Source organism: Pteronotus mesoamericanus, unplaced genomic scaffold (assembly GCF_021234165.1).
Source record: "Pteronotus mesoamericanus isolate MK-2021 breed Mesoamerican mustached bat unplaced genomic scaffold, CSHL_Meso_final contig_94, whole genome shotgun sequence".
In the NCBI taxonomy this organism is placed as follows: domain Eukaryota; kingdom Metazoa; phylum Chordata; class Mammalia; order Chiroptera; family Mormoopidae; genus Pteronotus; species Pteronotus mesoamericanus.
In genome coordinates, this window is record NW_026555285.1 from 30,256,095 (window position 1) to 30,280,738 (window position 24,644).

Here is a 24,644-nt window from a genome sequence, read left to right on the forward strand (position 1 = left end):
ATGTATATTGTCATATTTAGGAAATATCACACTATCTTTAAAACTTTAGCAGAAAAGGTGATGAATAAGATAAAATGTAAACAATTATTAAATATTTGATGCTTTTTTTTTTATCATAAAGAGTACACAATCAACTAAGAAAATAAAAGAAAAAGGATTGTTTCCCTTAAAGGAGTAAGAATCCATTCTCATATTCCTCCGAAGTTGCTGCCATTAACATGTGGGCCGGATAGGGTTTCGGTAGCACTGAGTGAGGTCCCAAGGGAGTCAAGACAGGGGAGCAGGTTCTTTTCGGTCTGATTTGTGTGTGAAAAGAACCCAAGGTAGCCAGCCCCGTAACTCACTCCGTCCAGCACTGTGAAGCTACTTAGGGACGCTCCGGATACGGTCCCCTCCGCTGGTGAGTGTACGCAAACCGTAGCGGGGGCCCCGTTGGACGGTCAGGGCGAGGACGGTCCAGTGGCCTCACCTGGGAGGAGTGGGCGAGGGGCGGGAGAAAAGCAAGGTTCTCCTCCCCTCGAACCCTTTGCAGACGGGCATGTACCTTCATCTCACCCACCTGGAAGCAGGGAGGAGCAGGGCTGGCCCAGGCTGGGGGAAGTGGGCGGCCTGTGCCCAGGCCACTACCCTCACCTGCCGCCAGGAGGGCCCGGGCGGCTGCAGGGGGCGGAGAGCTTGGGCTGGGGACCGCCGCACACCTGGCGGTGGGGCCCGTAGGCGGCGGCAGCAGCGGCGGCAGCAGCAGCAGCGGGCTCGGCACGGGGAGAGCAGCAGCTGCGCACCGAGGGTCGGGCCGCAGGTGAGGGCGGCGAGCCGGGCTGCGCCGCGTGGCCCCGCAGAAGTTTCTTGGCCGGGAAAGGGGCAATTGTGTGCAGCTATTCCTGGTATGTCAGGCGGGCCCTGAGGCCTCGAGCCGCGGGGGGCGCCCCTTCCAGCGGCCGCGGGAGGTGGAAGGCGGCCTGGCGGGCGGAGGATGCGGACGCTGGGAAGCGTCCCCTCGGGGCGGAGCTGCGGTCCGCCTGGGCAGCGCGCGAGCGGGAGCGTGGCCCGGGACCCGGCCTCGGGCGGACCGTGGCATCCCCCGGCCCAGACAGTCTGACCACAAAGGCGGCGGCGGCCCGGGAGCCCGGGGGAGTCGCAGGGGGGCGGACGGAAGCGGTGACTGGGCGGCCCGGGGTGGGCTGGGGCGGGGCCATTCCGGGGAGGGCGGTGGCAGCAGCACAGCGACTTTTGAAGTCCGAACAGCAGTCGGTGCCGCGCACCGCTACCGATTCCCCGCTCCGCTGCCAGTGTCTTCGCGGAACTGGGGTCTTTTCAAGAGTTTAGAGACAGCCACGTCTTCAAGTTCTTGTGGGTTCGAAACCTTACTGAGCTGCAGAGAGCAACAAAGGGCGGGAGAACCTGGGCGACCCACAGCCCGAGCAGAGGCCGGGGCGGCGGCCGAGGCGCGCGTGGGACCCCCTGCCACTCCCCGCGCCCGACGCGTCTCTCTCCCCGACTCTTCCCCTAGTCCTGGAAGCGATGCAGGAGATCGAGGCCGACTGCGCCGTAGCGTTCGCCGAAGCCCAACGATGGGTGGAGGTGAGTGCCTTTCCTCTCCATTTTGCACGGCTTTGAGGGAGTCGCGAGGTGAGGGCGACCCCGCCACTCTGCGCCTTAGCCTCGTCCCGGGACCTTTGCGGGCGCGTGGCGGCCGGCTAGTTTGCGCGTGCACGTGGGTATACTTTGCAACCTCTGCTTCTTCTCTCTTTTAACGTCCCGCTAAGCTTTGCGCTGCCCTACCCGCGACGGCCTCGTCGGCATCCCCAGAGCTCCTCTGCCAGGGCAGAGTCGAGCGCTGGCCCTCCGGGTTCGAGGATCGCGCATCCCTGTGGACGAGCCCGCGAAGGCACCGGGACGTCCCGACGTCTCTCTGCGGGGCAGGGCCGGGCCAGGGTCCTCGGGTGGGTTTCTTTGGGTGGCTGGAAGTGGAGATGCCCAACACATACCTGCACGGGCAGTGTATATTAAGTGTGTGTTGGGTGGGAGGGCAGGATGGGGGGTGGGTGGTTACAAACCTATGGCTCTCCCGCAGAGATGTGTCCTCCGAAGAAGCCTCCGGAGCCCGGGGTGGAAGTCAGGGCTTGTACTTCTCCGGAGTAGGCATTGATGAGATCAGATATCCTGGGGTCACTCACTGAAAGGGTGTTACTTTCCCAGCTATGCCTCAGAGACAAGCTCCCCTTAAAAAAAAAAAAGAAAGAAAGAAAAGAAAAGAAAGGAGATGGTCTTTTAAAGCCTTCTTCATCAACATCTTAGGGTTAACATCTGTTGAAAGTTAACAGCAGGACCTCTAGCCGTTACTCTACTGGATGAAAAAGATGACTTTTATTTTATTTCATTTTTTAAATTTTTTATTGTATTTTTTCGATTACCATTAAGCCCCCATATACCCCCCCCACCCCCACTTTTTAAATGCCGCGGAAGACGTCTTCCCAGGCTATGTGAATCGGGAACACTTGCTTGTTGGAGAAGTGTTGCCTGCCCCGGCCTTGCAGTCACTGAGGGGTTATCGATGCCAGGTGTTGGCTTAGTCGTATTTAGTTCAAATTTAATAATGCATATTCCATTAATTCACATTTAAATATGGCTTAAAGTATTTAAAAATTAAATTTAGGTTTAAAGGTTGTTCTGTGGAAAAACATGTTTCAAGAATCCCAAAGCAAACTCTTTAAAATGATTCATTTATCCTTAAAGAACGATATGTGTATAGGTTGAAAAAATAAATAAACTTTCAACGTTACAGTTTCTACTCTCAATAAGGGAAGGTGAAATGTGAGTAGCATTGCCCACAAGGCAGTAGGGGGCGTCTAAAAAGTTCACTTTTGGTGTCTCTTTTGGACTGAGACTTTGAGCTAGTCTGAAGGTGACTTAGAAAGGTGTGAGGGAAGGGCATGGGAGACTGGGAGAATAAACGCTGTATTTTGAATTGAAATGAGAGTGGAAAAATTCCAGCAATGTAGTTAAGAGAAATAACTTCCCTCATTCATAAACTTTGAAAAGCCAGGGCTTCCAAAGGTAATTTTCCATTCGTTGTGTTTGTTCTGCATCATTTTAGGAAAGAAATTAAAATGTCCTTTTGTGTTTGAGTGTTGGGGATGGAAGGGGGGAGAAGCACAGAAATATGGGGACTTTTTTGATCATATGTGGCTCCTGTGTGGAGTGTGTACCTGCATGTCCTGTGTTTGCTTCAGAAAAATCTGTGCATATGGATGATTTCACACCCTTTTCTTTTTTAGTATGCACACTTTTAAAACCTGAAAATTCCTTGTTTACTGTAGCTTGCTCATAATTGTGTAGGATTTCTGTGAGAAGTTTGTATCTAATAAAGTTGGGGAAGTGTTTTGTGATAAAAGCTATAATAGTGCATGGTAAACATGCTCCTCTTCCCACTCCCATCCCACTCCATCTAAAAGTGTTTTATAGTAATTAGCGTGTTTTGTTTATCATTAGCAGAGAGCTAAATCTTTCTAAAGGTTTTGATATATGATTTTAATATAATTAATGAAACTATAATTAAGTGATTTTTTTTTTTTTAGTGCCCCACGGAGCAAGGCAGTATGTTCCTTGCAGACATGTGACTAAATGGACTTATATATGTACATACACTTCAGTATACTCTGGGGACTCTAACAGCAGTGTGTTCCCTCTTAGGTTGGTTTATTTATTTCCATTTAGTGTCCATACTTACTTGTCTCCTTAGCTTTGCCTTTACAACCAAAGCACATACTTTAAAGCATTGTTTTTGCCAAAAGAGGCAGGAGGAATGACTCTCTGGTTGCCACAGTCTCTTTAACTCTGAGAACCCCTAATCTGACTATAAAATATTGGTTTCAAAGTGTGTTTTATTAAGTATTTTGGAAAGTAAGGAAGACTATAGTGTAAATCTTTCTCCTGCCTGTTAATATTCTTGCTCCATTTTTCCTTTCTGATATACTTTCCTTTATATAAAGTAAAGCATGTGGGCCATTCATGCATGTGTGTGTGTGCAGGTACATATATACATGCATTATAATAGTGTATCATATAACATGTATATTATGTATAATGTAATCTGCTATCTTTATTCTCATCTGCAGCATTGAATAGCCCGAGGTCAAGAAACTCCAGTCACCTTGTAAAACTTTGAGTGATGACCAGAGTCCATGTCATTATGTCCTTGCCATTGCCACTCTCCATCTGTGACTTTGAATAGCTAATGTATTATTGCCACAATCAAAGTTAAAGTTTTGTTTATTTTATTGTGGAAGGGGGAGGAGAAAGGGTGAGATGAGGGCTAGTGGTTGTTATTCTGCCAATTACTATCATTTTATGACTCTTTATTTATTTCAAATTATACTTAGATTCTTTGGAGTATAACTATACTTAACTTCTGGTTAGTTTAATTTTCCAATTTAAACAAATGCAGGAATGCCACTCTTTAAGGTAATTCAACATAATGATCTTGGATATTATCTGGTTAGAAATGCTGTTTGGAATATTAATAATGTAGCAGAGCTGGTTTATGATTAAACACTGGTTTAAAACCAAATAATATAATGGTTTGAAGGCAAAGGCAGAGGGGAAGCTTGATTCTAAATCATGGAGTGGGTGATAAAGTGGTAGAAAATGCAGCCTGGACCCTCTAATTTTAGTCATTTTCTGCAGCACCTTTGAATTTTCTATAACTAATAGTTTCCTCGGTCTCTCTGTTTTGGGACATTAAAATGTCTTGGAGTAATCAGTCAAAATACCAGTGAGATTGGAAACTGGGTATGTGGCTCACTGTGTTGGTTGGTCAGCAATTTCCAGTCTGTGAGTTAACATACCTCTCTAGGTTGAGGTTTAAGTACAGTAATAATATTCATGACTGGAGCAGAAGAGGCTAACTTAATTCACCACCTCCCAGCTCACCTGCTCTTCCTCTTATCTCTGAGTTTGATGCTTTAGTATCACTGTCACCTTGTAGAAGGGCCGAAGAGATGCCAACAGAGCTCATTGCCATGCCTGGCACCAGAATATGAGTCCTTCCCTAGTTGCTTCCAGCTGCTCTGTTTCTCCACCTGCCCCCAGTTTTGTCCTTTCAAGGTGTGCTGGTCACCACCTATGCTTACCTTTGATGCTGAACTGTTAAAGAACTGTGTACTTAGCGGGTACCCCGTTGTTCTAGGCAAAATCCTTCCAAGTGGTTTCTCTCTTTCTCCAAACTGCATCCCTTCTACTAGTGATCTAGTCTGAAAGGGTTTGCATGGTGCACATGGATCCTCAGTGCATGCCAGTGTTGTGTGTAGATGAAGCTCTCGTGGATTTATACCGTTGCTTTCCAGGTGTATATAGAGCAGCAATTTTCAACTGGTGTGCTGCAAGAATTTTTAAGAATTTTTATTTTTGTCAAATAAAAAAATGACAGCAGGCAACACAATAGCTGTCAGGTGTGAATGAATCAAAATTACACTTATTTTTTTTTCAGAGCTGCAAGAAATACATTTTTTGGTGTGCTGCAGAATTTAATAATTAGTTTATGTGTGCCATTAGATGAGAAAGGTTGGTGTAGAGTAATGGAAACATTCATTTGAAAATGTTACTGAATTCATAGGAGCTTTTTTGGTAATTATATCTAAATTTCAATTAACAGTAAATCTGAAAATTCTAAGATGGTAAAAATTTGTTAAATGTTTTATATGTTAGAAAGCAATTCCTGTACTAGCCGTAGCAGTCAAAATGTTTTTGAAATACAAATCTGATCTTGTTGTTCTTGTTTTCTGGGAACTTGTGAGATTTTAAAGTCTACAGTCCTTACATACTGCTGTGAAGTATAGCATTCACAATCCTTTATAATCTGGTCTCTGCCTATATATCTCTCTATATTTTGGGGTTATTTTCTCCATAACTGTTTGTGTAGTTGCCAAATATCATGGAGCTTTAAGAGCACAGTTTTGTACGTTACATACCCCCTACTAATTTATGTTTTAACTGGAAATTTGTACCTTTTGACCTCCTTCAGCCTACTGAGGGTGACCACAGTTAACAGTGCTGTATGGTGTATTTGAACAGTACTAGGAGAGTAGATTCGAAAAGTTTTCATCATAAGGAAAATAAGTTTTTTTGGTAACTACAGGAGGAGATGATGGGCATTAACGAAACTTATTGTGGTGAATCATTGCACGATATATGTATGTCAACTCATTATGCTGAACACCTCAACCTCACACAGAGCTGTATGTCAATTATATCTCAACAAAACTGAAGAAGAAAAGAGGGAGGAAGCACAGTTTTGGAGTCAAGTCCTTGTTTAAGTCCTGGTTCTGCTATGTAACCGCTGTGGGCCCCAGTTTTCTTCTTTCAACCCCCCATGGTGGTTGTGCCGGTTAAACGAGATGCCGGCGGCAGGCCATTAGCGCGCCCCGGTCATCGCGTTGTTCCCTCATGCGCAGCGTGCCGTTGTCTCCCCTCCATGCTGCTGGGCATCAGCCATTCCTTCTGCCTCGTTCACTTGGTACCCATTACTGCTCTTCGTTCCTCCACACCTGGGCTAAAGTCAACCCTTACGTGAAGCGTTTTCTGAACCACCAAACCTTCCCTGCCACCCATTCCTTCCCCTTCTTCATTGCTCGTGTAAACCTCTCTTTTTGTGCTCTGTGGTGTCCTTCTGTCTATTTTTTTTTTTTCCGTATTAGACTGTGGACTAACTGAAGGCAGGACCAGTACCTTATCTTTTGCTGGAGGTTTTGGCATGGTGCCTGATCAAAAGACTGTAGCTTTAACAACATTTAAAAATACAGCTTTGAAGTCAGTACTTGGCATAATGGGAGTTCGCACAGCACGTGGTGATGGGGTCTAGGGCAGCCTGAGTCGGCCGGGTGCGTCAGGCAGGCGCCCAGAGGCGCCGCGCTGGAAGGGAGGCTGGAGTGGAGGCTGGAGTGGGGCTCACACTTCTGCCCAATGGGCTCTGACGTGGTGCCTTGATAACTAGTTGGGAGACTTGAAGTTGCATTCAGCACAACTTTCAGGAATTTTCAGAGTAGTTTATTTTTGCTTAGGTAATGTTTCTATGCAGTGAAATGCATAGGTTTTAAGTGCACATTTGCAGGAGTTTTGTCAAATGTACATACTCGGGTAACCAGTACCCCAATCGAGACACAAAACACTCTTATTACGCAGGAAGGTTTCCTTCCAGATGGACAATCAGGCTTCACCTCTCATAGGCAACCGCTCTTCTGATTCCTAGCATCATAGACTTCTCAGGGTACTTTTGAACAGCCATAAAATGTTCATTTGTTCCTTTTTTTAATACAACATTTTACTATTTCTTGAACATATCTTTAGTTGGTAACTAAGAAAGGATCCTAGGACAGGAGGGGAGGGAGTTTATAAAATCCTCGTGGAGAGGAACTGATCCAGACAAATAGAAACCAGGGCAGGGATGCCGTTAGAACAGTCTGACTCTGGGAAGTGTAAACAGATCGTCAAGGTATTTCCTGAGGAACAGGGAGGTTTCCAGTACACTGTCAGTCATTCTGGATCCTTCCGTGTATGGGTACATTGAAAACTGAAAATGGACCTCTTTTAAAGTATAGGACAGTACAAAGAACTGGCACTTTTAATAAAACAGAGTGTCCTTGAACCAGTTAGAGAAGTGGACTAGCTGGGCCAAAGGGGATGAACGGTGTTCTGGTTCTTCATACATATTACCAAGTTACCTTCTGAGAGCTTTGTACTACTTTGCAACCATGAACAGGGGTAGAGGGCCCCAGCTTCTCCAGATACTGGATCAAATTGAAAAATTGTCATTTGCATTTTCCCTCCAGATAAATAGATGAAAGATTCATAATGTCCTACTGTTTGTCAGATCGCTAATGATACTAAGCATTTATTAACAGATGACTTATTTGGGTTTCCCCCATTGAGGAAGGATGAAGCTTATACAGTGAATATCCTGTCCCCTCTAAATGTGGTCTCAAAAGGATCAGGAGGACCCTGGCCTGCTTAGGGGAGTCTCCAAGGTCATGGATATGTAGGGGCCTTAAGGAGTGCCCCCTGGGTTGTCTTGTTTTTTGTTATGGCTTGTTTGGAGATAAACCTTTGGAATTCTCAACAAAATGATGAGCTAGAGAATGGATCAGTTGGCCATTTTGAGGAAGCAGAGCACCTTGATGTTTCTTCATCTATTTGTAAAGCCTAGACATTCTTTTTAAAAACTTTAATCATTTATTTACTGCTATCCTATTACACTTGTCCCAATTTTCCCCTGTTGCCCGCCGGCACCCACCCCGCCCCCCACTCCCACAGTCAGTCCCCACACGTCAATGGGGCATTCCTTCGTACATGTTCCTTAACCAGTCCCTTCCCCTTCTTTCCACCATTATCCCCTTCTGCCCTTCCCTCTGTTCGCTGTCATGTCTGTTCCATGTTTCTGCACCTGCTTCTCCTAGGCTGAGAGGAATAGTGCCCTGAGGGTGTGGCAGGTTGCGTGCTGACTTACTCAGTTCGTTTGGCTCCTGTTCCTCTGTGCAGAGCTCTAGCGCTGTCCCTCTCGCTGCCGAGAGAGCTTTTGACTCGTGAGGAACTGCAGTTGGGACTAGCTGGTTCCTTTTACTTCCCCCTTCCTTTTTCATCTTCATTGTTTAAATATTTTATTGTTTATGCTATTACAGTTGTCCCAACTTTTCCCCCGTGCCTCCCTCCACCCAGCTCCACTGCCAGCTCCCTCAGGCAGTCCCCACACATTGTCCATGTCCATGGGTCCTTCATACGTGCTCCTTGCTAATCCCTTCACCTTATTCCACCAGTTCCCACGGCACACTCCTCCCCTCTGACAGCTGCCATTCTGTTCCATGTTGCTCTACCTCTGGTTCTATTTTGCTTGTTTGTTTGTTTTGTTTCCCTTTTTAAACTCCTTCTCACTGTAACAGCATTTGAGTTCTAGAAAAGCAGGTGTTATGAGAGTGTTAAGAAATGCAAAGCAACGTCAACAACTTTGCCTGATTTTTCTAGTTTAGAGAAAGTAGACTTTGTGGGGTGAACTGTTTTACCCATTACCACCTGCGATTGAGCCGCCTGTGCCGTTCCAGTGTCCTGCAGTCCCTGACAGAGTTCTCAGTGCCCGTGGAAGGAATCAGTGTTTTGTGTCCAGTCAAAAAGGTTGGCTTATTTACTGGGTTGGCCAAAAAGTCTCTTACATTTTTTCCATGTGATGGCTTTAGTAGTGTTTAGTTGCCTTGAACTTCATTTGAAATAATTCTGTTAAATTGTATTGTGATAGCAGTCATCAGTGTGCATTGAAAAAGAAACTTACCAAAATTGGTGAATTTTTGTGCAGCCATGTTAATATTGAAAATGGAAGAAAATACACATTTTTGGCGTATTATACTTTATTATTTCAAGAAAGGTAAAAACACAACGAATGCAAAAAAAAAAAAAGGATTTGTGTGGTGTATGGGGAAGGAGCTGTGACTGATTGAACATGTTGAAAGTGGTTTCCGAAGTTTCCTGATACTATTGACATTTTGGCCAAATAATTCTTTGCTGTGGGGCTGTCTTATGCCTTGGAAGATGTTTAGCAGCACCCCTGGCCGCTACCTTCTAGAAGCCCCAATAGCAGGAGAGAGCCGGCATACTCAAAATACCCAAATCAATAAGGTTATTGGTGAAAATGAAAAAATGTGCCTTTTATTGTATGGAAGAAACTAAATGGACTTTTTGGCAAACCTAATGATTGATGTTTGCATATTTCCCTAAGACTGTTAACTGTCACACCTATATTTGAGCCCGAGGAAATGAAAAATTATGCATACCTGTGCTTATGCTTTAGTTTCTGAAGATAATTATTGGGTGTGTTTCTTTAAAAATGCTTTTGCTATACTCAGAGCTCATAATGATAACGACTGTCACATATGCACAACTTTGAGAACAGACTTAATGCACTCAGTCTGCCACTTGGCTCTAAGGAGACGGACATTAGCAAATTCTATAAATGAATCCCAACTTAGTCCCTAAAGAGCCTTTCCAGATTGTAAAATCCTCCCTGATGTGTTGCTTGATAACTGCTAATTTCTGTATATAGGATGCTCAATTGGTGCTTGAGTAAGTTTAGATGAAGTTCTATAGCACCAGACATTATATCTTGTCTTCAAGTACAGTGGGAATTTTCGTAAGGAGAGAGGTTAGAGAAATTTTGTGTGGGCCCAGTGGGCAGAACTAGTAATCACTGGTTGGTTATAGTGAGGCTTTCTATTTGGAAAACCTTCTATAAATAAAGAGCTATCCTATACCAGCTGACTCGAATAGTGAGATACCTACCAGGAAAGGTTTTACAAAAGAAGGTAACTGACAATTGAAGCAACTAGCATTTTTTCTCTCTGCCATGTGCCAGACATGTGGCAAGCGCATTATACACACATACTCTTGCAACGAAGGAATATGAGAGGTAAAATAATTTGTTCAAGGAAGCACTGGAACTAGTAAGTGGTAATTGGGGATTTGAACCCAGACAGTTTGACTCCATAGCCTTACCTCTTAATCAGTGTCCTCTCCTGCCTGGCTGAGTGGCACTGGTCAGTAAATCGTGGTAGAGGATTTATAAGTCAAGAAAAGAATAGACGATTAGTCCTCATTCCATCCAAAGCTGTAAGATTAGCTCTTTTCCATTTTTGACTAGTCCTGCACACTGCAACAGGTTTCCTCTCGTGATGCTAGTGCCCGGAGGGCACATGATGATCAATTATTATATAAGCTACAGAACTGCCGATACTCTTAAGCAATTGCAAACTTCAGATTTATGGGTTATGTGTATCTAAATGAATGGATGAGTGCTCAATAAACCATTTAAAGCATTATAAAAGGGAAGTATTTTTATATGGTGACACTGAGTTATATTTTGAGCTGGAGTAGGAGATAAATTTAATTTAACCAGTTTCTCCTATATTGATACAATTTATAAAACTATCAGTTTCTTTCCTTTTTTAAGATTTTATTTATTTATTTAGAGGGAGGGGAAGGGAAGGAAAAAGAGAGGGATAGAAACATCCATTGGTTGAGTCTCACACATCCCCAACCAGGGACCAGGTCCAAGACCCAGGTATGTGCTCTGACCGGGAATCGAACTGGTGACCCTTCCCTTGTAGTACCCAACCATCTGACACCCAACCATCTGAGCCATGCTGGCAGGGCTCAGTTTCTTTTCTTATATGGCCTAGTAGTCCATGGCTTAGCAAAAATTCTACAGACTATTATTGTACAGTGTTCTCAAAATATATGTCAAGCTTTTGATGAGGATACTTTCTTGTTAGAATTTCAGACATGTATGTACTGAGGCAAAGAGCATAATCAAATATTTTGCCTTCTTGATTAGATTGAAATTTGACCTACGTGTCTGAGCTGGGAAGAAAATATCTGAACTATTTTCTTACACTACCATTTTCTAATATCCAAAGGAAGTGCAGTCATTGTGAACCTCATGATAAACTTTGATTCTAGAATTCTTTCTCATTAGGCTTTTTAAAAAAATTAATTTTTTAGTGTTGCTCGATTACAGTTATCCCAATTTTCCCGTTGCTCTCCCCCAGCACCCCTCCCCCGCTCCCGCAGTCAGTCCCCACCCTGTTGTCCATGTCCATGGGTCCTTTATACAAGTTTCTTGACTAGACCCTTCCCCTTCTCTCCCTCGTTCTCTCTCCTCCCCCTGCCCTCTGGTCACTGTCAGATTGTTCCTTATTTCCACGTCTCTGGTTCTATTTTTCTTGTTTGTCTTTCATTCTACCTGAGGAAGAAAAAAAACATAAGCAAATATTTTGCCTTTACTTCTTAAGTGGCACATGATTAATTTGGAACTTTTGTCCAGGGAAGATATTGTCAGTCCATCAGCAGCCGCAGATGCAGTTGGTCCCACTTTCCTTCTTGAAATATTTCCTTCAGTTGCCCTCTGGATTTTTCTTCCATTTTACTTGATGTTTCTGATTTTACTTTGCTGAATCCTTCTAATTATTGTGATCAGTAAATATTAGAGTATGCCTGGGCTCATCTTCCCGTGTCTTCTCTTCTCTATCCACAAGCTCCATTTAGCAGGTATTATCAGATCCATAGCTTTATGCGCCTTCTGTTTGCTGATGACTTCCATATTTGTATTCCTGGCCTCTAGACTCATAAATTTTCTACTAAATCAGTCATTTTCATCCCTTTAGTTTATGAGTGCCATGAGGTGGCATGAGGTGCCATAAGATGAAAATCCCATGGTGCACACAAACTGATTACTAAAATTCTCTGGCACACAAAAAAATGTATTCGTTGCTGATCTGACAAAAAATAGGTATAATTTTGATTCATTCACACCAGATGGCTATTATTATGTTGGCTGTTGTCATTTTTATATTTGACAATCTAAGGGAAAAGAGGTCAGTGCCCCTGACTAAATAGTCAGGTGTTGCATGTTTTAAAAATTCTCGCAGCACACTGGCTGAAAATTGCTGCACTAGAGATTTCCAATCATAGGTTAAATAGGCACGTCACACTTTGTGTAAAATTACTCTTAGTTCCTTCCCCTCCCTGCTGTCTACCTGCTCATACCCCCAGTGTTTCCCATCTTAGTACATGGCACCACCGTTCAGCCTCTTGCTCAGGTCCCCAACTTTGAAGTCATTATTGTCTTTTTTCTGTCATATGCCCCATCCAGTCTGTCAAGAAATCCAGTAGGCTCTATCTTCAAATATGTCCAGAGTCTGACCACTTCTTGTGATATCCACTATGGCTTCCCTGCTTCCGAAGTAACAGCCAGATTCCTCTTTGGAAATGCAAACCAGAGATTATGCATCCAGCTTTTTTCTCCCCCGACCCCCACAATGGCTGCCAGTTACATTGAGAATAAAATCTGAATGGTTAAACCAGGAGCCATCCCCTGCTTCTGTGTATCATCTCTGCCCGCACTCTTCACCTTGCTTACCTTGCGCAGGTCATACTGACTTCCTGCTGGTCCTCAAATGTACGAAGAAGATTTTTAGTTTAGAGCCTTCTTGCTGAATACATTTTTTTCTCACTTATGCAGACCTCAGCTTAAATGATACCTCCTCCTCTTCTGCCCCCTCCCTGTAAAATAACCACCCTTGTCATTCTATACTCTTATATTTCATAGCACTTGTCATTACTTGGCTTTTGTATTTTATACACACACACACACACACATGCACATACACATACACACACACACACACACATATATTCATTTTTTAAAAATTTGGTTGTTATTCACGCTAGAAAATACGTGCTTATGAGCAAGGACTTAATTAGCTTTCAAGCCTTCCATAGCGCCAGCTGTTTAGTAACACTCGATTTATGTTCGTTGGATAAACAAATGAGTGAACGAACAAATGTCTTTTAATTCTTTATACTTGAAATCTTTTTATCCATGTGACATGGCTGTCTTTCTGGCTGTGCTTCATGCACCCAGAGAAGTTGGTTTTGTTATATTAGGGTTTTTCTTCTCCCTCAAATTCAGTTCTAGATTATGTTTAAAGCACATTTTTAAAAAAAGCAAGCTTAAACCATGAGAAATGGACTTTGTTCATCTCATTATAAAGATGCCCAAGGGTAAACAAGTATCATAAGATAATAAACATCCCAGAAAATTTGAAGGTGAGTCTCCTTAGCTGAATATTCTGCACTGGGGACATACACTGGGAATTAGTCTTATAGCTCTCTGATTGTGAGCTCTGGCTTGAGCAGGGATGATGCCTAGCTGCTAATCAGAGACAGAGAAGCAAGAAATGACTTTACCCTGATTAGAAATAAAAGGAAATGATTGGAAATGTGAGAACAGGAACGTGCCTTCCCTCTGCCCCAACTCAAACATCACGGACCTACCTCAGACTTCCAAGCGCTGCTGCTTAGACCTCTTTTCCAGGAATCACGCTGAAATGGCTCAAAAAACTGAGGAGTGGAGGCTGTCGAAGAGCTTTGTTCACAATTGAGGGAAAAAGGGAAGATGAAACTCCTTCTCTGTTCTGATGAAAACTAACATTCTCTTAATTTGTTTTTTGAAAAGCTATTCTTCCTAGCTGTCATATGAATGGAGTGATACTGTTCTTTTCATAAATATGTATGTTTTTTACAGGTGAGAAAAGAGTGGCCCAGAAAAGCTGTGGCTTTCCCAGCCCCACACAGCCGGCACTGACAGGACTGGCATTTGAAGTTAGATTTTTCTAACGGAAAAACTCAAGCTCACCACCCCATTTACCTTCCTCTGTTTCGCGCCCTCCTTTATGGTTGTACCTGCTGTTTTGGCACACAGACCCCGTTGTGCGATTAGCTCTTCTGTGTGTTGCTTCTGCGTCTCTCCATTTTTCTTATTTCAAGATTGGGGATAAGTTATTACAAAGCATGGGAGAGTGCTTAGACTTTATATAAAATGCAGCGTAAATTCACACGAAGGTAAGAGTAACTTCCTGCTATCGGGTGTTGATGAGCTTAGAGGCAGTGTGTGTGGTGACGAAGGGACTCGTGAGGACACTTGGTGTGGTGGTCCTTTCTGTGGCTTGTCCGGACAGGGAGCCGAGAGTCACAGGGCAGCGTGCAGTAAAAATGGAAACATTGCACAGCAAATCTGCAGGCAGTTTGAGGATGGGAAAAGCCTTTGGAAGTTACTAGAGAAGATCCTTTTTGAGCTGGGCGAGAAAGACGATAGGTGGGAAGTAATGTGGAGGGCATTTCATTGCGTAGAGGTGGTTCTAGCATGAGCGAGCATCCTTGGATTATCCTGTTGACAGGACGATGAAGCTAGAGGTCTACTTAGCGTGGAAGGTGCTTATTTGAAGGTAATGAGAATTACAGGACCAAATTGTAGACAAAGACCTTTTGATTTTTTTCCCCCTGTATTTGCCATATCAGGTGACGTTGGAACCCATGGGACAACATGGGTCAGCGAAGGGAAAAGACCATAGCAGAGAGAGAGAGGAACAAAGACTTAACCTTGGGAATGTCTTCTGTTAAGAGGACGGGAAGAGGAAAGGGAGGTCATGTCAAAGAGCTAGGCAGGAAACCAGGAATGGGTTAGAGATCCCGGAGGGACCCTTTGTTTTGTGAAAGGTGGGAAGGGGATTATCAACAGTGTCCAGGACTGGAAGAAGTGATCAAGGGGAAAGAAATGGGAACAAGGCCATTGAATTTGGAGAGAGAGCACTCTCTCATTTGTTCGAAATTCATCTTTGGAGTGTCAGTATGAGAGCCAAACCAAGCTTAAGAAAATTCTTCTGGAAAGTCTTAGTGTAGGGCAGATGCACCAGGAGAGAACAGGTAAGAGAAGTTAGCAAGAAATCAATATTCTCTTCAGCTGAGTTAACAAAGTCGTTCCCTACCTCCAGCCTGCATTATTAGATGTATTAGAAGTACAAGCCCTGGAGATGTAAGGGAAATATACTTTAGGACAGGGGTCTGGAAAAAAAAAATCATTGTGGTCTGCTATATAAAGTAGTAAAGTTGAAGCACTCAACTATGTTTTCGAAATCTGTGAGCTTGATGTGCTAAAGATTGTCTGGAAGTTACCTTAATCTTCTGAATTTACTTCCTCTCTTTTAAACAGGGAAAATGTGACTTCTGTCACCAGGGTTTTTAGCTGATAATAATTTGGTGAAGATACTTTGTTTTTAATGTTTAGAATATGTGTGTCTTAGTTTGAGTTACTGACTCTGTGAAGCTTAAAGTCATATTAATCTGGAAACAGATGCTAATAAAAAAGGATATAAAACATTATTTCTAACTTTGAAATATAGATACACATAGTCGCCGTGACGGTGCACATTTTCGGCACGTTGTATGTTTATTTCTTTCTGTGTTCTAGAGTAGTGTCCGGGCAAGAATGGCAGCGTTTGGGCTGACACTGCATAGGCACCGCTTGTACATGGCAGATCCCAGAGTAATATGTGTGACCGTGGGCAAGGCATGAAGCTTCCCCAGGCCTGAATTTCTACCACTGAACAATGAGGAGTGCAAGGTGGTTATAAGGAGCAGATAAAATGTGGAGTATATGTAGGTACTCTACAAATGGTTCTATTATTATTATTATTGTTCTTCTTCTTCTTCTTCTTCTCAACTCTTCACATAGTCAGAAAATGGATTATTAAGTGACGAGTTTCTTGCTTTTCCTAGAATGGCTAATCTTTAAGGTCATGTGTATATATGTGTGTGTGAATCCCTCCATGCACTTAGGTAATTCACTTTTTATCCTAATTTCTGATTTGTGAATGTGGGTTTTTGAAAGTCTTGCCATATTGTTCTTAAACTGTAATAAAAATCTCTTAATCTATGACAAATTAAGGTTGTTGTGAGCAAATACCTTAAAAGTAATGGTATTTCTGTCCTCTTCTCTCTAGGGATCCTCATGTTCATTTTAGCACTTGTTTGCTATTGATTCTTTTCTGTCAACGGACTGAAAAATCTGTTAGCGACTTGCCTGATGCTTTTAAATTGAAGGAACAGAATTCCATATTTATTGGAATTTGTAGAAGACACTGTCATATGTTCTTGTACTCACTGCTCCCTTCTGTTTAGCTCCTATCTACTTGAAGTTTCACACTAGAAAGTAGGGCATGAAGAGCAATATGTTACATTTCTTCTGTTTGTTAAATAGATAAATAGTTTTCTCAATTATTTTTTGTTTTTTATGCATTTTTAAAAAATCCTTTAAGTTACTTTTCACGTTTGGTGTGACTGTGAGCCATCCTTTCAATTCAGCTCTCCTGCCGTATTCCATTTGGAAGAGACAGTTGTAAGATCTCTCCGAGAACATTTTATGATGTCTTACTAAAAATTAGCCTAATGAGCTATTTTAGAAAAGAAAAGCTTTTATGGTTTCATGAAGAAAAGAAATGCATTTTTGGATAATTTGTTCAAAGGATAGTTTATACAACTGGCTGTTTTTAAGCCAATTTGCAAACATTTTTAGACTTGGAAAATGCTTGTAAGTCCTTAAAGGTATAACTTGCCAAATAGCTGATACTTTTGAAATTTGGCTTCAGTTCTGGTAAAAGAATGTGGTTGACAGCCACACTGTAATTTACAGTGATCCTTTTTTTGTGTAAGAAAATGAATCTACTTTGCTTAATAAATTCCAGATGAGTTTCTGGCTCCTTGATTATTACCATGTCATTTAAAATTCAGGTTTTATTATTCAATTTAGTTACAGAAACCCTCTTTGTACTTGTAATGACCAATGTGACATTAAAATTCTTTACAAAACTGAAACACTTAGAGGAGAATTGCATTTTGGGTGGGTCATTTCGGGGCACAAACTTATGATGTGGCCAGTGCCTCTCGGCATTTGGCATAATGTGGGACTCAAAAGTGGCGGTCATCTCCAGACTAGCTTGTGGCTAGTCCAGGCTGGAAGGAGATCAGTTTGAGGTTCTGCTAGTGCCATTGAGGAGAACTTTCTTGGAAGCCCACTTATGTATTTCTACTTACATTAGTCACCCTTATCTGCAAGAGAATCTAGAAAGTATTTTTAGCTGGACACATTAGTGCTTCCAACAATATTGGAGTTCTGTTACCAAAGAGGAAGAGGTTGACAATGTTGACAATGAAGTCTCTGCCACACTTATTTTATAATTGGTCCTTTCTCATAGCATTTTGCTTTGTGATGATTGCAATCTAATCTCTTAGCTCTCTGAGGATATTATATTATTATTGTTTTTTTCCCTTGCTCCTAGCATTCTCTTCATTTCTTCCTAGTTCCTTCCTTCCTTCCTTCCTTCCTTCCTTCCTTCCTTCCTTCCTTCCTTCCTTCCTTCCTTCCTTCCTTCCTTCCTTCTCTCTCTCTCTCCCTCTCCCCTCCCTCCCTGCCTCCCAGCTTTGGTCTCTTTGAAGTTGAAAGTTACTTTTAAACCTCTGATGATCCTTCCTTCCTTCCTTTTCTTTCTTTCTTTCTTTCTTTTTCTTTCTTTCTTTCTTTCTTTCTTTCTTTCTTTCTTTCTTTCTTTCTTTCTTTCTTTCTTTCTTTCTTTCTTTTCTTTTCTTTTCTTTTCTTTCTGTCTTTCTTTTCTTTTCTTTCTTTTCTTTCTTTCTTTCTTTCTCTCTCTCTCTCTCTCTCTCTCTCTCTCTCTCTCTCTCTCCCCCTCCCCTCCCTCCCTCCCTCCCTCCCAGTTTTGGTCTCTTTGAAGTTGAAAGTTTCTTTTAAACCTCTGATGATCCTTGTCCAACTGTTTTCTAGATTTTCTACCAGCCTCTATACATCCAGCCATCTTCCTCACTACCCCTCTCCTACCCAAAGGATCTGTTTGCTCTAGACCCTCTGAGTTTATTCTGGGGGAACCTATCTGCTTTGCTTCTAAAGTATCCCTTTGCATGTTCTGAGGTTGAAATTTTCTTCCTTTTCCCAAAATTTTGTTTTATTTTTCTTGTCTCTTTTCTGACCATCTTTGTCCTTGTGGGTTAAAGCCTTAAACTTCTGTGCTGTCATTTTTGTGGGGTTTTTGGGAGGCAATGAAGCGAGTTGCATAGCCAGTTCATTGCGTTTAACCAGAAGTCCAGTAGGTGTGTATATATTTTAGATGTGCATCACAGCACAAAAGAGTAGGGAAAACGGGGATTGAATGAGGGGTACAGTTATTGGTGCGGTGTAATGTCACACCCGACCCCAGTGTACTCCCCAGCTTCCCCTAGATCTGATTATACCCGTTTCCTGTGTCAGAGGAGGCTCCCTCTGAGGACCGCAGCATCTTGGCTATTGAGCCAATTGGCCTCCAGTTGGATTTGGCCTTCAGGATGTGTCCGATGGGGATAAGAAAGAATAACAGGAGCATCAGTGGCTTCTTCCCCATTCCCTCCCACTGCCTCTCAGAATCTTCACAACTAAAACTCCCACCTGCCTGTCCTCCTCAAGGGCCCGGATTTGTTTTTCTGGTTTTCAGCAAGAGTGTTCCCTTCTCTAACCTGCTACTCCTGAAGACGTGCTCACACTCTTGCTACCTTCTGTGCCTTGACCTCCCTTGTTGGTTCCCTTCCCTCTTCCTACACATTTGTAAGAGATTTCCTTCTTTAAAGCCTCTTCATTGAAATCATGTGAATTGTGGTTGGTTTCCTGCTAGAATCCTGATTTATATTCCACATTTTTTATTTGATGAAAGGACAGAGGATAGTGTCGTAGTGGTGATAATGAGAAAGCCAGTGACAACAGTGTGGTCATTGAGCGGGGGGAGGATGGGTGAGCGGGGAGAGGGTATAGGGGTAAGTGGGGATGGAAGGAGGCTTGACTTGGGGTGATGAACACACAACACAGTATACAGTTGATGTGTTGCACCTGAAACCTGTGAAATTTTCAGCATATTATGCATTATTATTTAAAGAAAGGTGGAAATGCAACTGAAATGCAAAAAAAAGATTTGTGCAGTATATGAAGAAGGTACTGTGACTGATCAAATGTGTCAAAAGTGGTTTATGAGGTTTCGTATTAGAGATTTCTTACTGGATGATGATGTTCCATGGTTGGGTAGACCAACTGAAGTTGATAGCAACCAAATCAAGACAATAATAAAAAATGATCAATGTTGTACCATGCAGCAAATAGCCGACATATTCAAAATATCCAAATCAAGCGCTGAAAATCATTTGCATCAGCTTGGTTATATTAATTGCTTTGATGTTTGGGTTCCACATAAGTTAAATGAAAAAAACCTTCTTGACTATATTTCTGCATGTGATTCTCTACTTAAACGTAATGAAAACATTAATTTTTAAAACAAATTGTGATGGCTTATGAAAAGTGGATACTTTATAACAATATGGAATGGAAGAGATCATGGGGCAAATGAAATGAACCACCACCAACCATTGCAAAGGTCGGTCTTCAACCAAAGAAGGTGGTGTTTTGTATTTGGTGGGATTGGAAGGGAGTCCTCTGTTATGAGCTGCTTCTGGAAAGCCAAACGATTAATTCCAACAAGTTCTGCTCCCAATTAGATCGACTGAAAGCAGCACTCAGTGAAAAGCATTCAGAATTAGTCAATGGAAAATGCGTCATCTTCCATGAGGATAATGCAAGACTGCATGGTGTTTCTTTGATGACCAGGCAAAAACTGTTACAGCTCAGCTGGGAAGTTCTCATTCATCCGCTGTATGCACCTGGTACTGCACCTTCGAGTTTCCATTTATTTCAGTCGCTACGAAATTCACTTAATGGAAAAATTTCAGTTTCCTGGAAGATTGCAAAAGGTACTTGGAACAGTTCTTTGCTCAAAAAGATAAAAAGTTTTGTGAAGATGGAATTATGAAAGATGGCAGAAAGTAGTAAAACAAAATGGTGAATACGCTGTTCAATGAAGTTATTGGTGAAAATGAAAAATGTGTCTTTTATTTTTACTTCAAACCGAACAAACTTTTTGGCCTGGCTCATCCTTGGACATGACTCAAAAGAGGGAGGGAAAAGAAAAATCTTGAAGTCTAATCTTCACAGGGCTATCCTAATGGACGCTGCCTGAGTGTCAGTCCTGAACTCAGCTGTTTCGTAGCCAACAGAATTGATGTAACGTTTCCAAGAGCCACACGTTTTACATCCAAATGAAACTTGCTGGCTAGGATTTCTCTCCACTGGCTCTAACTGTGGATGTTCTATAGTTGACTAACCAGAGGCTTAACATGGCATCTCAGAAACCATAACTATGGCAACCCCTTAGTATACAAAATGTGCCTGCATTTATTCCAAAGTCATAAATGAAAAGAAAATGTTACAGTCCAGGCTTGAAATGTAAAAACATCGTTATGCATTACAAAATGCTGAAGTTAAAGAAAAACTTTTCAACATATTTCAATGGTGAATAGCCACTCTAAAAAATTACAGGCTAGATGGTTACAAACATAATAACAATTAATAGTGCATCTCTAGAAAGCTTGAAACATTTTTATACATACATGGAGGTGGTAACATATTAAGTGCAGCCTTTTTTCCTCACCCAACTTCAAGTGCAAGTGCAGACCTTCCGTGGATCCCCGAGCAGATCTGGATCCCTAAGGGCGCAAACACCACCGCCAGTTTCCATGGCCTCCAGGAGGAGAGCAGGTAGGGGTGTGTCCCTGCACGCAGGGTAGAAGAGCGTTGACCCCCAGGAGCAGAGACGTTTCCTACTGATGTCTCAAAGACAGAACAAGGATCTACCTGCAGATCCCTGCCCACCACATGGACAGAAAGAGAGAGGGAGAGAAACATCGGTGTGAGAAGAAACATCTGTTGCCTCTGACATACGCCCCAACTGGGGATTGAACCTGCAATCTTTCTGTTTTGGACAGCGCTCCAACCAACTGCGCTACACTGTCCAGGACAAAAATAAGGACTCTTGAGGTCAAAATCCTGCAAGGAATGTTCTCAGTCCAGGCCTAAGTTGGGCTGCAGGGGAAGAGAGGGAAGGATAAGTGTATTCTGTGTTGGTTAGTTCATTTGCTTTTATCCATGCAATGGTATATACTTGGGAATGAGATTGCTGGACCATAGGGTATGCCAACAAGTTTATTGGTTTTCTCTACTGTATTGAACAATGTATTTTTTCAAATAGAGAAACATATTCTAACTAAGAAATGCATGTACAGTCTATTCCACGATGTACACACATTTATTTTAACCATTAACTACTTGCCAGATTGTCTCCCAGGAGGCTCCCACAGAAGCTAGCACTGGATGAGAGTTGTTTTAAACTTGATTTTGGGGGAAAGGGGCATGGAGGGAAGAGAGAGAGAGACAAAGAGAGAGAGAGAGAGAGAGAGAGAGAGAAACAGATAAATCAATTTGTTGTTCTACTTATTTATGCATTTATTGGTTGTTTTTTGTATGTGCCCTGACCAGAGATCAAACCCACAACATTGGCATATTGGAAGGACACTCTGACCAACTGAGATACCCAGCCAGGGCAAAGAATTTCTCCTGTCCTTACTGTTAAGGGTTATATTGTGCCCCACAGAAAAGATATGTTGAAATTTTAACCCCAACCTAAGAATGTGACCTTAGTTGGAAACAGAATCCGTATAGTAATAATCAAGTTAAAATGAGGTCATTAGGTTGAACTTTAATCCAATATGATTGGTGTCCTTAGAAGAATGGAAAATTTGGACAAACAAGAACAGACACACACACACAGGGAAGATTGCTGTGTCAAGACGGGGGACTGGAGTGATGTATCTACAAGCCAAAGATGCCAACAATTGCCAGCAAACCACCAGAAACTAAGAAGAGTCAAGGGTCTTTTCTCTACAGGTTTCAGAGGGAGCACGGTCCTGCCCACACCTTGATTTCAGAGCTTTCAAGTTCAGATTGTGACACAATAATTGTGTTGTTCTAAGCCACTCAATTTATGGTACTTGTTACAGCAGCCCTAGCAAGCTAGACACTCACCGTCATTGACATTAGCCAATTTGGTAATTTTTGCCATTCTCCTGGGTGCAAAGTGTTGCTTCATGTGTAAGTGTGTGCGCACGTGCATTCTTATATTTGTTTTGGTGACACCAGCAATCAGTTTAATGATCTGCCAATAAAACACCTGAGGTATAGGTCTCCAAGCCCCTCCAGCCTTTGAAGGAAATGAGGACTCAGATTTTCAGGATCCAGATTCCTGCTGAGTGGAAGACAGGAAGAATACCAACCCACACTGTAAATCCGATTCTCTTTCTGGGTGATGCAGCCACCCTCTAAGACTGTCTGTGTTGTTAGAATATGCGTTACTCAGATTAAAGGTAAGGTGGAGTATCTCTTCATGTACTTGTTTGCGTTTCATATATCTGCTCGAAGACCTTCACCTGCCTATTGTTTGTATTCTTTGGTATCCTTTCTTGAACAGAAATTCTTTGCTTTGGTGTCACATCCAACCATTCTTGTACTATGGTTAAGAATTTTGTGGTTCCTTGGTCATAGAGATATTCTTCTATATAGCCTTCTGATACCTCTATAATTTTATATTCACATTTGGGTAATTACTGAATTTGGATTTTATGTTTGTATGTGGTGTGAGGTAGTAGGCAGCCTTTCCTAGCACTGTTTCTTCCCATTTTCCTAGCATCACGTGCTGAATAATCTGCTCTTGGCTATTCCCTTGACTATCAAGGCCCAGATATACACAAGTCTGTTTTAGAGTTTTCTGTTATTTGTTTGTCTGTTGCTACATCAGTATCACTATTTTTTACTGACTCTGAGTGATGTCAAATATTAGGTGGTATGAATCTCTTCTTACTGCAGTGTTTTAAAATTGATTTATCTATTTGAAAACTTGTATTTTTCCATGTGAACTTCAGAATTACTTTAGAGAGTTCTTAAAATAATCCAGGTAGTATTTGATTGAAATTGCTTGACTTTCTAGATCAATTTGGGGAGAACTAACACTTCTACAATGTTTTATCCCATCTGTGAACCTGATTTTTTTTTTTATTTCCAAGTCTTCTTTAATATTCTTTTATGTTTTTAAAGTTATGGATAAAGTTCTTAATCAGGTTAAATTTAAGAACTTCATAGTTTTCCTGTTTCTCCGAATGGTACCTTATTCAATTTTATCTTCTAATTTATTACAGTAGAAAAATGCTATTGAGAAGTTTATCTTGAATTTGGGAACTCAGCTCTCTCATTATTTCTAAGGGTTGATTGATTTTTCTCTGTAAATAATCAAATCATCTCTAAACAATGGCAACTTCATCTCTTTCCTTTGGTCTCATATTTTTCTTACTACATTGATCAGGATCCACAGCATTATGCGTCATCTTTGACTTGTTTCTATCTTCACAGGAATGCACCAAAGCCTTCTCTTTCTATTATTCTACTTTATGTCATAGTTTTGGGTATATATCATTTAAAAATCAATTTATGGGCACTTTCAACTATTCCTGGCTTTGAGAAAATTTATCATTATCAGATGTTGAATTTCATTAGATAAATTTTTGGCATCTTTTTACAGTCATGTGAGAGTTTTTTGTTTTTTTTAAAAAATCCATTCATGTGGTGAAATTTACTGACAGATATCCTGATAATTAAGCTAACCTTGCTTCCTTGGAATAAACCCTGATTACATTTTTAGAAATGTATTTTTAGAGACGGGGGAAGGAAGGGAGAATGAGAGGGAGAGAAACATTGCACGCGCCCTGACTGCGGACTGCACCTGCAAACCCAGGCATGCGCCCTGACTGTGAATAGAACCAGTAACCTTTTGGTTTGTGGGGTGGTGCCCAACTATCTGAGCCCCACAGGTCAGGGTTCTCACTTATATTCTTAAGTGAATTAGCTGCATGTTTTTCTTTTGGGGCATTATTTAGATATTTGGGGTCAAGATTTTATTAACCTCATAAAAATGAATTGTGTTGCTTCCTCTTTTATTCTGTTGTGTGTGGAAACTTTTAAGGATGGGCATACTTCAGGGAAGGACTGGTTAAAGATCTATTTTTTGCCCTTCTTGGGTAGTTCAGTTGGTTAGAGCATTGTCCCGATATGCTAAGGCTGCGAGTTCAATCCCTGGTGAGGGCACAAACAAGAATCTACCAATGAATGCATAAATAAGTGGGACAACAAATCAATGTGTCTCTCTCTCTCTCACTCTCTCACTTGCTCTCCTTTCTCTTTCTCTCTAAAATCAATAAATTATAAAGATTAAAAAATAAAACAAAAACAAAAATCCATTTCTTCT

General features: G+C 42.0%; 1 protein-coding gene across 3 annotated transcripts in view; it reads left to right on the plus strand.

Annotated features, from left to right (window-relative positions):
- The first annotated feature begins 1,389 nt into the window (after nt 1-1,389).
- Nucleotides 1,390-24,644, plus strand: part of LMO7 (LIM domain 7) — a 205,716-nt gene continuing 182,461 nt past the window's right edge. Inside the window, exon 1 of one of the 3 annotated variants that reach the window (XM_054586443.1) lies at nt 1,390-1,581. In XM_054586443.1, coding sequence (XP_054442418.1) covers nt 1,522-1,581 — 60 coding nt within the window. In that variant the 5' untranslated portion in view covers nt 1,390-1,521. The remainder of the gene's footprint in view (nt 1,582-24,644) is intronic. The other 2 variants (XM_054586444.1, XM_054586445.1) reach the window with 2 other exon arrangements.